The sequence below is a fragment of the Triticum aestivum genome, chromosome 5A (assembly GCF_018294505.1).
Source record: "Triticum aestivum cultivar Chinese Spring chromosome 5A, IWGSC CS RefSeq v2.1, whole genome shotgun sequence".
Taxonomy (NCBI): Eukaryota; Viridiplantae; Streptophyta; class Magnoliopsida; order Poales; family Poaceae; genus Triticum; species Triticum aestivum.
Window position 1 is genome coordinate 545,158,184 of NC_057806.1, and position 14,379 is coordinate 545,172,562.

General features: G+C 45.4%; 1 protein-coding gene across 1 annotated transcript; it reads right to left on the reverse strand.

Annotated features, from left to right (window-relative positions):
* Positions 1–3,824: 3,824 nt before the first annotated feature.
* Positions 3,825–6,625, reverse strand: LOC123104641 (uncharacterized). Its single transcript, XM_044526516.1, has 4 exons — positions 6,153–6,625; positions 5,288–5,390; positions 4,311–4,469; positions 3,825–4,176 (listed from the first exon to the last, which is right to left on the reverse strand). Exons 1-4 carry the CDS (start codon positions 6,602–6,604, stop codon positions 4,015–4,017), a joined length of 876 nt encoding a protein of 291 aa, XP_044382451.1. The 5' UTR covers positions 6,605–6,625; the 3' UTR covers positions 3,825–4,014.
* Between the last annotated feature and the right edge of the window lie 7,754 nt (positions 6,626–14,379).

Here is a 14,379-nt window from a genome sequence, read left to right on the forward strand (position 1 = left end):
GTGCGGTGCGGAGGGGTGATGTATGGGCTGAAAAGGGGTGTGGACGAGGCCGATCTGATTGATGACGGGGAAGGGTCCTGGGTTCACACCGGTTGCCGGCCCTGCCCGACCTGTGTCGTCGCCCAGTTTATTTATTCAGGTCAGGGGGGCGATGATGATCACGGCGAAGCAAACGTGGTGTAGGTTTTCCACACGGCAGAAGCACGGTCAGGGGTGAGGGGTCAAGGTGCGAGTACACCACGGTCACGGTGGTGCCTTGCCTGCCCAATAAAACGTTGCCGTGGACTTGGACCCTGTCACACATGTCTTTGTTGCCATCTATACTAGACTCTAGAAGCCAAGGGGAGGGGTACCTACGCGCGGCAGAACCCAAGAATAATCACACGACAAACACGAGTCCTTCTGTTTTCGGAGGAGATAAGTATGAAATAAACCTTGAATTCGCACGCTCATTCTGAATCCAACCATAACCTCAAAATCCCTGAATCCATCGGCACCCCGTACATACTCTCTAATCCTGGTCTATTTGTTTGCCGCATAGGGAAAAGAATGATCTTAGACGGGATACCACACTACCCTCAACGGACCCACATACCATCTCCAACTTCTTCCCACATTTTGCTTCTCTTTGTCCTCTCTATCTTTTGTTGTGCATATCCATCATTACAATTACAATATGCTAATTAGTTTGCCAGAAGAAAAGACGAGACGGGGGGATTAGGATTCGGAAGTAGCACAACATGAATGGATCTTGGACATGCATACACTGTAGTTTGGACTCGGGATGTTCGATGCCCCATTGGCAAATTCATTGCACATGAACATAGCACTAATCATGAGCATTGGGCACAATGCCCATGATCTGTGCTATGTTCATGTGCATTGCCCTTTGCTATGATCAAGGACATTGCATACATCGGTTATTACTTCTGCACTGGAACGACGTGTCTAATTGTAGTCTTATGAATTGACAAAGTAATAAAGATGGGGTGGGATCGAGCCGGTCATGGGGGTCCAGGTCGTCCAAGGTAAGGACGAGGCCGAGGACATCATCCCGGAGAGCAAGTGGTTGGCGAAGCTCGACGCGCCAGGAAGGAGGGAGGAGATGGCGAAGCCTATGCCCAACATTGGGCATGAGACAGTAAAACCGATGCCACATCGATTCTACGTGATGATCCGGCACACTAATGGCATAGCCATGTTCGACATCCCCAAGGCTTTTCTCCCGGTGATGAAGACTTGGATATACATCAGGCTTCCACGCGTCGTCAATCTCTCGGTAAATACGGACTGCAACAGGTGGGTCCGGGTCTAAGAGTTCAACGAGCATATCGTATTGGAGAGGGGCTGGTAGTACTTCACCCTAGAGCACAAGATAGTGCTCTGTGACCTCCTCGTCTTCAAGTTGTCGAACCTCGGCTTCAAGGTCCATATCTACAATGCCAACAACTCCACCATCTGCAGGTACATATGCAACAAGCACGACTTCGCTTGTCTTTTTTGCTGATATTGTGCAGGGGCATCCCTATGTTTTGGTCTGAAAATTGTCTATTTTGCTGATGTCCTGAGGGGCATTGGATCCCCCTACTATCTTCGACCCCCCTTTGGATTTGTGCATACTATGTGGTAATGACAGTCTTAATCTGCTGTTTTACTCTCATGTGTTTATATGTTGTGCTCATATGTGTTCATCATGGTCTCTACTTGATGTGCATACTGGTGGTAAGTTCACCGCATTTAAAAGGGGTGAGTAGAACGACACTTGGCACACAACCAAACAGTTGTCTGTTGCATCTAATAATCTCAAAAGCACACATGCAGATGTCCAAGCACGAGACACATAACTGCTCATAGCAATACAACATAGTTTATACCTCATACTCAGCCAGACCCAGTTGAGCCATAGATGCGGGGAGCCGAAACACGGTGTGGTAACCAGACACATCCTTGGTGCGTAGAGTAGAGCCGGGGCTGCGTGAGTACGGGCGAACCTGGCGGCAAGGCGTCGAGGAGTCCATGGACGAACTGTGCGAGCACATCGGTCACACGGGAGCACTTCGAAGTATCAGTCCACCTTGTCTTGCCCGCGCTTCTCGCATTCCTCAGATCGGGCATGCTGCCGCTCAGCTCGCTCGTGCTGGTCACGCACCACATGCTCCAGGGGTATTCCTCGTTGCGTCGAGCGCGCATAGGTGATGGTGCGTAGAACCATTTGTACCAACGGTACGGTGGCGAACGTGGCCGAAAGTAACAGGACGGGGTTCAAACGATGGAGTTACCCAGGTTTGACCCTCACGTCTTGCTTTTGATATGTAATGATGTAATTACCCAGATTTGATCCTCTGAAAAAGATAATGCCCTACATCTTGCTTTTGATATGTACTCAAGGTACACTACATGATAATTATCAGTTTAGAACATGGCAAATCCTTCTACGCAAGTACGGAAATGTACCATCTGTTTTTGCATGACGAATCTGGGCGTTCAATGGGAATCGTTAAAAAATTTGATGCAAGATTTTTAACATTTAGACTAGTCACAATGGGAAGTAACTTAGACTAGTAACATCACATTTTAGTAGGCTATGTTACTACCTTCGTAGTGGGTAGTAACATATGTGCGTTATCATGTTATGGTTCATTTATTAGCCTATAGACTCATATTGTCTTGGTATGTGTGATGTTACAGTAACTACCTAAGTTACCACCATCATCTCTTTCATCATTAAATATGTGTCACATAAGCAAAATTATCTTGAAAAGTGTGATGTTATTAGTGATGTTACTTCCACTGTGGCCAGCCTTAGAGGCTGTTCGAAAACCCCCAGCTCCTAAAAATTCTGAGAGTTGTGGAGCTGGTAAACATGTGCTCCATAAATTTCAACTAAGACTCCACCAGCTCCGGAAGTGGAGCTGTGGAGTGAAGTACCTCCGAACAGGGCCTTAATAGAGGAAAGAAAAGGCGGAATCCGATCTTGCGAACCGGGATGATGCTGCTGGATAGGACGGACCCCGACGCGACGACACATGAACCCCGGCGAAACGATGGTTGCCCTTGCCCAGCCTGCGTCGCGTGTAAAAATCCTCCGTCGCCAGCGGCCGTGCCACCTACAGTACGCCCGACCGTGAAAACCGGCGACGACGCTGATACGATATGGTAGCGCCCGTCGGCCACAGGACACTAATCAAGTCGGTGCCCGTGGACGTACAGGCAGGGCACAACGTCACCACGTACCAGCCACGGTCAGATCCTCGGACCTCGGAGGTGACGGCAAAAAGATAGTTATAATACTCCCTCCATTCCAAAATATAGTATGCCCGCGCTTTTCAAGGTCTAACTTTGACCATAAATTTAACCAACGAGACCGACTGCGGCGGGAAAAAAAATGTATAATTGAAAACTTCTTTCGAATACGAATTCACGGATATAACTTTTGCCCCTGCCGCAATCAGTCTTGGTAGTTAAATTTATGATCAAAGTTGAAACGCGAGGATAGAGGAAGCACTACATTGTGAAATGGAGGGAGTATAACCATACCAAAGCTTGTACTGCGGTATGGCTAAACTCGAGCCCTCCTTGTTGTGAGGACTTATTGTTTCAAGATTGTAACCCTATCATTACGGAATAAAACTTTCTTTTCAAAAAAAAGAGGCAGTATTCTTGATGGTTCGGTTCAGGTTCCATCAGCGAACAACTCAGCCCTACCCTTTGCCGATCGAATGAGCGCGCGACAGACTGACAGAGAGAACAAGACCCAAAGCAACCATAAGCCTGAGGTGGCACTAAAAGCTTGAACAGCTGATTGACCGACCATTAGCAACACAGAAAACGAAACTGATTTCCCATCAATCTACGTCCAAAACGAAACAAGAGTATACACTGTTTTCATCTGGGAGCGGGGTTCCATAGAAGAACAAAATACTACTGTCGACCGGTTTACACACACAGGGCTGCTGTCTGTACAATAGCCATCCTTTGGTTCCAAACATATAAAAGGCGATTGCAATGCTTACATTACACCGAAGTGAACATCTCGATGGTCTGGCCGTGATGCGCGACGAGGGGCTCCAGGATGCTGGTCCACGTGCTGAAGTCGATGGGCGACCCGCCTCCGGGCTGGAGGAAGCCGTTCACGAAGAAGAACGGCGCGCCAGCCACCCCTCTCGTGCACCCGTACTGATAAAGAATGCAGCAATGGATCCGTAGATCAGACAGGTTTTATCCAATCGTAGCGACAACAAACGATTCAAGAAAAGATGCTTGAAGCTAGAATTTCTAACAGTGTACTCGATGCGACAAGTAAAGCTGACCTTGAAAGAAACCCTCGCTGCCATGTCCGACCTCATGTCGCTGAAACCCGACTGGAACTCGGAGACTGAATTACCCACCGCCTGGGCCGCCATCTTCGATATCTCGCCGGTCACAGCAGTGCTCGATATTGACGATGTCGCGCGGTTGGAGAATTTTCCCTGCATGTGTGTCAATTTCGACGTGTTGTCAAGAGTTGTATGAGACAGAAAAGGATGGCGGCAAAGTACCCTGAGTGCACAGCCCTAGTGCTCCTGAGGTGGTATTCTGTTTCGCTCGCCTTCTTGCTTGTCAGGACAGGCAAGGTGGATGTTGGCTGGCTTGTGTTTTTGCTATTTGCGGTGTTCCAGTTTGGCTTAAACCTTGATTTTGTAAGACTTACTTCGTAGAGCCTAAAACTGGTTTCCAGGTTCTAATCGGTTTCTGACAGAATCTGCCAATCGAGCATGACAATGCTAAATCATCGGTCAGGCACTCCAGGGTATTGACAAACTGAGCAAAAACTTTAGAGGTTCTCATATGTGTTCTGCACACATATTGGCAAACCCTGCAGCACACAGATTTGCAAGGCCACACTCCATGATATTAGCAAACAGAGCAAAAGCTTTGAAGGTTCTCATATGCGTTCTGCACACATATTGGCAAACCCTGGAGCGCACGGATGTGCAAACCCACGTAAAGCATGCACTTATATACCTATTTATTACTTGACTGTGATTCCTTGACGAAACAGAGTATGGCATATCATAAAATAAAATAACACGCACGGATACCAAAAAACTACAGAAGGAAATGCTGCAAATTGGTTATGTAACTTCAAATTTTGAAATCATGAAGTATTTGATGACACGCCCCTGGAGAAGCATTACCCATTTATGGAAAAAAAACTTGCACAGGTAAATGATAAACCAACATAGGAGTTGCAATGAGGGAAGTATCATAACAAAGGTTACGGGTTAAACTAAAGAATGCAACTGACCTGATTCTTGAAGAACAGCTCCAGCAACGGATAGGTTGATGACGAATTCAACTTGTTAGCTATATGAAGTGCACGGCAGGCATGGTATGAATAGGTGTGGTACCTGCAGTTTTGCAGCACAGTAAAATGGTGTTATAATGAGGTGTATAGCACCTTCTGCTATAAGAATCACATTAGTGCCAGATTCTATCAAGTGAAAATGCAAGGCGAAGCACACTATTTTTTGTGACTGACGCCAGCCAATGAAATTTTACATGTTCAAGTTCAGTATAAATATCGCAGAGACCAACAGGACCAAAATCTGAACCAAATACTGTAGCACACATCTAAATCGATAAAGCCATAAAGGGCCAATGAAACAGGGCCAGATACTAGGGAAGATCCAGCCAAATTATCAAATTCTAGAGTGTCAATGCCAGGACTATTGGCTATACCTCATCTCCAGAAACATCTGACAACCATTCACAATCCCTTCTACCGCATCTAATCAGTGGCAATATACCTCCCTGTAATCTTACTGTAACTCTAGCCTTTTCCCATGGATCAATCTCAATAGCCAGAGTACACATCGCCCGAGGACAGTCCCACAGATTTTCCATTCCCGAAAGTTACCAAGTTATAACTAATGGAATCACTTGCTGGCTCACTCAGGCCACTCATACTCAGATGAGATTTCAATCGCCTGAATTCGCAATCTCAGGAGACTGTCCCATGTAACCGTGCAGTGGGAGACTGCTCAAATGCGCTATTTTTTTCACTAAGATACAGTCCACATAGTGTGGAGCACAGAGAATCAGAGCAGCCGCTGCTAGCAGGCGAGGGGGGAGAGAGGAACCAAAGGAGCGGATGCGCGGCCGGATCTTACGGGAGAGGAAAGGGATGGACGATGAGGGAGACCATCGGCGAGTAGCGCTCGACGGCGAGCCGGAGCGGGTGCCAGGCGTCGCGGCTGTCGGGGCAGAGCGGGTCGAGGAAGGCCTCGACGAGGACGGCGTCCTTCCAGGCGGCGGCCCCGACCCCGTAGGCGAAGCCGTCGTAGCGCGGCGGCACGGAGGCCTGCGCCTGGAGGACGAGGAGGAAGCAGGTGCAGGAGGCGGCCAGCGCGCCGGCCATGAGGAGCCGCCGGAGCAGCGGCGCGCGCTGCGGCAGCAGGGCCCTCGCCATGCCCATTGCTAACGGTTGTCGTGCGGCGGCGGCGCCGCTGGTGGTGACCGCGTGGGCGGCTCTGCTACCGTGGGCGGAAGTCAACCGCGCTCCGGCGGCGGTGGTGCGAGTGGGGAGGAGAACGGAAGGAGGACACGATGCGGTCGTCGCCATCGCACAACAAACTTAACTTGATCCAGGGGGGATATTTTTCTCCTCCGGGCGTTTTCGCTGGGATGACATGTGGGCCCCACTTTGGATACTAGATGATGCCCCGCACGTTGTTACGGAAATATTTGTAATATTTCAATGAGATTTTAATTATATAGAACATGAATTCTTGAAACAATAGTTTCTAAAAGTATATAGGAATTAAATGTAAATAGTATAATAAAATGAAATTTTACATGCATGCATGTTGTAGTGGATTTTTAATATACATTGTTGCATGTTGAGGTGGGCATTTTTTTATGCATGTTGAATGATGAGGTGGTATGCTTGCATGTTGAAAAAAATACCTTAACGGGGCTAGCTATTTAGATATAGAAGATTCCCAATTGAATGGAATATGAATGTGGATTTTGTGTTGAGGGAGCACATCTCACTTATATTTTAGAGAAAAAGTTTAGAACTGGGTTAGAAACTTAAAAAAAATATAGATCTAGGATTTGTCTTAGCACGACAACTTTCTGACTGTCTACTATAACAAGTTTTGCTTGGCTTCGGTGAGAGAGAAGCGATGATAATAATGAAAAAATAAATAAATAGGAAGTTTCCCTGAATAAAAGACATTAGAATGAGTCATATGGCTGCAAAGTTCCGTGAAGAATATTGTCTTATCCGTGTGTCTTTCCTCCAAGGAAAGACGGCTAGGTTTTGTGCCTCCTGTCGGCAGCGGCGGCGGCGATCTGCCACGTCTCTTGTGGCCATAGCGCCATGGGTGCACGGTGGATCCCGACCCTTACCTGTGGGAGGGCTCTGTTCTAGGTGCTATTCTAAGTTTTATTAGGATTTGTGTCATGTTCAGAAAAACGAGACGAAGGCGGCTTTTTGAAGATGGAATAAGGTTCTCCACGCCTATCCCATGTTCCAATGGTGCATCTATCATCATCGGAGGGCGTGTGGAGATGTGTTTTCGGCGAATCTCGAGAGATTAGGTTGGTGGTTGTCTTTGGTGAGGGATGTATCTGATGCACCAAGACAATTGGTGCTACCAGTGCACCGGGCGTCCGTTGCCACTAAAAAATGTTCGAAAAATCAGGAAAAAAAATAGTGCACTGACACAACATAAATGTATGTTGTCACAAAAAATTAGATCAATATTCAAAACATTGCTCGAGATAAAAAATAACAAATTTGACACTGAATAGTACATAACACAAGTTGAGCTTCAGTTTGGGCCCATTAGCACATCGATGTCAAATTTGTCAATTTTGTATCTTGACCATTGTTTTGATTTTTGATTTGAATTTTTTGTGACAAGATACATTGATGTTGTATCGATACATTAAATTTTTCCAGATATTTTTTGAACATTTTTGAATGTGCAATGAGGTCTGGTGCACCGGTAGCACCAATTGCCTTGGTGCACCAGATACGTTCCCGTCTTTTGTGGATCTGCTCGGATCCGGTCTTTGTTCATCTTTATTCATGTATCTTTCAGTTGGATCCTTTCGATATAAGCTTCTCTTCAACGACGGTTGTTGTTCTGATGTGTTGGTCCTATGGGGCCTTAGCACGACAATTTTTTGACTGTCTACTACAACAAGTTGTGTTCGGCTCCAGCGAGGGAGGGGCGATGACGATGGCGCGCCTTCGACTCGCTTCAGTGCTTGTAGTCATCGCTAGTTGGCCTACGAACTTGGTAGTAACCTTTTATTATTTCTAATGTTCATTGTACTGCCATGATTGAAGATTAATAGATTGAAAGTTTCTTGCAAAAAAAATTCGTAAAGAAAAATCATTCATTCTTGGTTTAGATGAAAAATGAGTGGGAAGGTAGAATAACATTTTTATGAGAAAAAAATTGAATTTATTATTTGTGCACAAATCCCAAATGAATTGGGAGATAAAACTTGAAGGGTGTGTTCCAACGCTCAGTAACCAAGTCTCAATCTGCTCCGGGCCCCCGAGTAGGAGGGGGCCCCGATGGCTTGGTTTCCCCCGGTTTAGCCCATCTGCCCGTTTAACAGATCGTTAGCCCATGTCTGTGACAGATCGAGTGATTCTCAATCAAAAACGAAAGGAATCCTAACAAATTCATGAATTCTCGGCTTGCCCCACGCGCGCGGTCTTCTCGGCTCCTACTTCTTCTCTTTCCCAAACTGGCAACGAATGAGCCATGCCAGTGCCAAGGTCGACGGCGCGCCGCTGGATCTAGTTGTGATTTTCCGCTGCTGAGCGGGATTAATGGAGGAAGGTAATTCGATTTTCCAGATTCCATCAACCTACCACTCAACGGAAATCCCCTCTTTTTATAGCGTTGGCAGATTGTTCGTTTCCTGCAGTTAATCCTCGTACATATTTATATCTTTCTCAGACTCCGATTTCCTGATTTCCTGTATTGATTGGGATTAGAAAAGGAATACTCAAATTTCTGTTTGTGACTCGTATGCAGCACCAAAAGCTTTCGATTTCTCATTTTCTTGCCATGATCCAGGTACCTTGTTCAGTGCCCTTTTTAGCATTTTTATTTACTTAGCAGTGTTCTTAATTTATTGGTTTGGGTGCTAATTAGCAAGATTGCTGTCTATTTGAAATTTTTTATCTGGAAAATATCCATCTGACATTGAGACCAAAAACAAGCATATGAGTTGATTGAGTTCCAGAAAGGAGCTATTGACATTTTTTTAGAATACATACAAGTACTTTGATTGCTTCCTGACAAAAAAGATGGTACGTTTACTGCTAGGACTTCTGAGATATTAGCATTAGTTACTGTTGAAGAACAAAACCTAGTGAAAAACAATAGGAAGATAAAAGTTTGAGCAGGCGGAGACGTGATACTAATTCACATAATAAAAAAATGTAATTGTGGATTGACAAGGGCGACCAACTTTCAGTGTGAACGTTTATGATTCCCGGTTTTCAGAATATTCAAGATGAAAGTCAAACTAAATTATAGTGTACACAGTATTTATTTGCAATTGAAATAGAAAATATATGTATGTGTTTAGGTGGCTTTAGGGCCCCTCATATTGTCTTGCTCCGGGCCCCCGAAATCTCAGGACCAGCCCTGCCAACCAGGAACAAGTTTAGTATGATAGTCGACCTAACTACCAACCCTCGTCCTTTTCCTCAGTGGCGGCTAGGGTTTACAACTTCTCTCCACGCACCACCAGCGAGTTCGTAGATTCGCCTCCTCTCTTTTTGTCGCTCCGGCGGCGGTGACGAGGAGAAGAATTCCGATGTCTGTCCTTGCAAGGCGGCGTTTGGGGGAATGGTGGCACTTTTTTTTATCAAGTTGGTCTTCCGGGCTCTGATTCTTCTCGACTTCATTCGTATGGACGGAATGGACGGAGTCCCGCGTAGATTCCCGTCGTCTCCTTGTGACGGCGAGGTTAGTGTTTCTCGTCGATCGTGTGCAGCTGCGAATCATGGTGTCAGGCACTGTGGATCGATTTAAGGGTTCAACGACGACGATTGTAGCTCCAGGACACTGATACTTAAGGGCACGTGCACAAAGACTTCCCGACTGTCATCGACAATTCAGGTCGGTTCCAGTAGAGGAGTAGCGACAACGGCACATCACGGCTCGTTGTTTGATGGTCTAAGTATCTCGATGTAATTTTTATTATATTTGGTATGCTTTATAGAACTTTTATAAAAGGCCGCTTTTTTGAGGAAAAAAGGATGGCATGTTTTTCTGTCTATCATTTTCTGGGCTGGTTTTCGTACAAAGGGTGTGTCTTTCATTGCATAGGCTATGCTTGTGTGTTACACGGGTTTTCCATTGGGCTGTTTTTTTTTCTTATTTTTTGCTTGTACTCCCTCGGTTTCTAAATATTTGTCTTTCTAAAGATTTTTAACAAGTGACTACATATGAAGCAAAATGAGTGAATCTACACTCTAGAATATGTCTATATACATTCGTCTGTCGAAGTCTATTTGAAATTTTTAAAAAGACAAATATTTAGGAATGAAGGGAGTAATTTGCATTGGTCTTGTATCCGAACAAATAAATATTATCTCTGTCCCAAAAAGTTTGTTTTAGATTGTTTTGTGTTTAAATACATCCGTATCTAGATAAATCAAAGACAAGCTTTTTGGACAGAGGAAGTAGCATGTAGTTGGGCTACATTGACAGTGACATCTGTGAATTATATCTCCGGTTTAAAGCATGACTGTTTCTTTATGGTATTTTCACTATTTCATTCTTATTTTCTAAATCCGTAAATAATTTCAAAATTCATAAACTCTTAGAATCCATGAACATTTTCTATGAATCTACAACCATTTCTTGAATTCACGACCATTTTCCAAATTTGTTAATATTTTTGAATTCATGTTTACTTTAAAAAAATCAAAATATGTTTTAAATTCTTGAATAATTTTTGGAATTCATGATTGTTTTTAGAATTTGCTAACAGTTTTTAATTCATGAACATTTTTAATACACAAACATTATTTGAATTTGCAAGCATTTTTTTGAGTTCATGAACATTTTTCTACTTTGTGATTTTTTGCAAGTTCAGGAATAAGTTTCTGAATTCCTGAATATATTTTTCAATTTGAGAACATTGTTTGAAGCCACCGTGATTTTAAAAAAACTGTGAATATTTTTTGAATTCACACAATAAATTAGCAAGAAAAAAGTCAACCCTAAGATCAATGGTGGCCATCTGGGTTGGGGCAGGCAGGCGGGCACGTTAGCCGACATGCCCGGCCTGTGGTGGGACTAGGCCGGCACATTCTAATCGGGGTCATGCCGGCATGTGGCCCGCCTGGAGCCATGCCTGGGCTGCGAGGCAAGGCACGCGCGCCACACTTTTTTTTATATAAAATATTAGCCTCTAAAGCAGCCCAAAATCAGGTGGGTTGATGGCTAAACGTGCCTGTGGGCTGGCCCGTTTCCTTGCTATGTCGTGCCTGGGCCATGAAGCCCAGCACGCACACCGGCCCATCTGGCCGTGCTTGCATGAGATACTCCCTCCGGTCATTTTTAATCTGCATATAGGTTTTGTCTGAAGTCAAATTATCTTAATTTTGACCAAACTTATAAAAGAAAGTATTAACATTCACAATACCACATCAATATAATTAGATTCATTATGGAATATAGTTTCTTCCCTTTTCTCTTTTTTTCTGTTTCTGTTCTAATTCTTTTCTTTTCTCCATTTCTTTCTTTTTTTGGTGTAATATACAAAGTTTATTGTGTGTTTATCTACAAAAATTTTCATTGTATATTTAAGGAAATGTTCACCCTATATTAAGGATGGCAATGGGTAGGGTATGGGGCGGATAGAGCAATATCATACTCATACCCGTGTAGTCAATGGGTACAAAATTCTACCCATACATGTGTAGACGTGTAGTCAAGGCCTATATTAAGAAAATGTTCAACATCCCCTGCAAAAACAAATGTTCAACATATTTGAAAAAATGTGCACTGTGTACTTTCAAGTTGTTCAGCATATATCACAAAAATATTCAATGTGTATTTAAATATTGTTCAAACGTACATCACAGAATGCTCATTATGTACTTTAAAATAGTTCAGCCTATATCCCAAAAATGTTAGTATTCCAATCATTATTCGCATTTAAAATAATTGTTCACAATTTTCCCAACAAATGGTTGAAAAAATTCAATATTTTTTTTAGTCTGCCACTACATTTAGTTTTCAAACTTCCGCTCTGCCCTAAAAATCTCTTACACTTAGCAGCTCAAGTGGTAAGGAACACTAAGGCTTCAGCGTGTTGTTGCAAGTTCGCTTCCTAATAGCACATTTTTTGGATTTTCTGCTTGCTTTATGGCGCCACTGAATGGGCATGCCCATTAGGATCACCCTTGCGTGAAAGCTCTGGCGTTTGACACTCGCATGCGTCGTACAGGGGGTCTCCCAAAAAAAGAGCAAAGAAAAAAAGTCTGCGGGTGGACAAACGAGCGAGCGAGAGCATGGTGGCTGTGGTCCCCACCGGCAAGAAGAGCCCTGCGTGCGGTCACGGTCGTATCACGCGCGCACGCAACCGCGCATGGCACTGCCACACTGCCCGCCTCCGCCAGCGGCAGCGGCGTGGCTGGAAGCCTCGGTTCCCTCGCCGCCGCATGCAGCAGGAACGCCTTTGCGCCGCCGCCGCATCGTATCCCATCCCCATCCCCATATCCATATTTCCCCAACCCCAACCCCAACCCCAACGCCGCATGCAACCGGTGTGTCGTCTCGTCGCTCGGGGTCTCCCTCCCTTCCTCCCTCCCTCCCTAGATAACAACAAAACAATGCACCCGTTGCACTGTCCTGGTAACTCGTGCTCGCCGGAATTAACTATCAGCGCCCTAGTACCTGGCTACTCATGCCGTACGCTTGTTTACGCCCGACCTGTCCAATCCAAGCCTAGCCATGGCCCATGAAACATAAACTAGCCTAGCATCACCAAGCACGAAAGGAAACCAAAGAAAGAAATGCAATATCCCTCTTTCTGCAATAGGGCAGCCGTGCCGTCATGTGCACGGGGAGAGCACACAAGCGCACAGGAAAATCGCCGCCGGTTCGTCTCTGTTGCTCCGGCCCGTGACACAGAGCAGAGCAGGTGGACACGAGCCGAGAGCGCAATCATGCCCTTGCTTGCCCATATGATCCCCTTTGCCTGCCTTTGCTGCCGTCGGCAAGGATCGACGGCGGCAGGCGACGGCGACGTGTGGCATCCATCCAAGACGACGGGAGTTCATAGGATAGCTTTGCCCTCTGTTGCTGTTGGCTGCAGGGCAGGAGGGGCGAATGATGGTGGCGGCATACAGTCAGCGTCGGTCAACGTCGACCGGTCGCTGCTCCGCTCGCAACGACGGCGACTGCATGCAGAGATTATCATGCAGGGCCTGGTGGCGTCATCATTGCCCGCGCGAATCAGGCTGCAGCAGCTGCGCCTGGCTGAAATCTCGCTTTTTACTCCACTGATTTGATTCGTAGAGTAAGGTTTATCGTACGAATCACTGTCGCGTCACGTGCATGGATATGCTACGGATAACCAACAGACCGCGGTCGTTCTTCCGACCTTTCTTTGGTCGCAGCGCCTGGTCTCTTTGGGTTCAAACAAATTTCTTGGAGTTTCGTTTCCTAGGACCACAGTTTTATGCTGCAAAGTGCAAAGCATGCTTGGTTCCACGAAATGAATTCCTCCAACATAACTATAGGTATGTTTGGACCGTGGCCAAAGTGTACTCTACTACCAAAAGTTTGGTCATGATCCAAAGATTGGCCTTTGTTTGGATGGTTGTCAAATTTTCGCCATGCCGATGAATTCTAGCCAACTCTAGTTCATTTTTCTTGCCAATGTTGGCCAAATCACGCGCATCCAAAATCTCAACCAAAATTTTGGCTAGCCAATGCTCTGGTGAGCCAATCTTGGGCATAAACCAAACACACTCTATATACTCCTACTCCGGAGCGGCTGCATTATGTCACAGACTCACAGTGCTACAACACTTCAAGAAGGACCCTGAAAGAAAATACAATTACAACTATGTCCTCTCCTTCGAAAGACAAGACCCTATATATAAAAACTAGATTGCAATGCCGCTTTTGCCACCGTCTTCGGCAACATCCCCACCATCACCAGATAAATACAGGGGCTCGCCATCAGTGTTGAAGAAGGCTCACCGAAACCACTTGTTCATTTGATGCCTTGTTTTGCGGTCGAGGTTGATGTAACACTATATTGATCTGTCGATGAACACCCCAAGCAACTTCCAACTCCCCTAGAACACTAGATCCAAGTAAGTGACACATCGAT

Excerpts from the sequence above, each read along its gene's own strand:
- LOC123104641 (XM_044526516.1), bottom strand. The coding sequence starts at position 6,604 with ATGGCGACGACCGCATCGTGTCCTCCTTCCGTTCTCCTCCCCACTCGC. Across the intron at positions 4,470-5,287 it reads AGCTGTTCTTCAAGAATCAG|GGAAAATTCTCCAACCGCGC; the intron begins GTCAGTTGCATT and ends ACACACATGCAG. Across the intron at positions 4,177-4,310 it reads CAGCGAGGGTTTCTTTCAAG|TACGGGTGCACGAGAGGGGT; the intron begins GTCAGCTTTACT and ends ATTCTTTATCAG.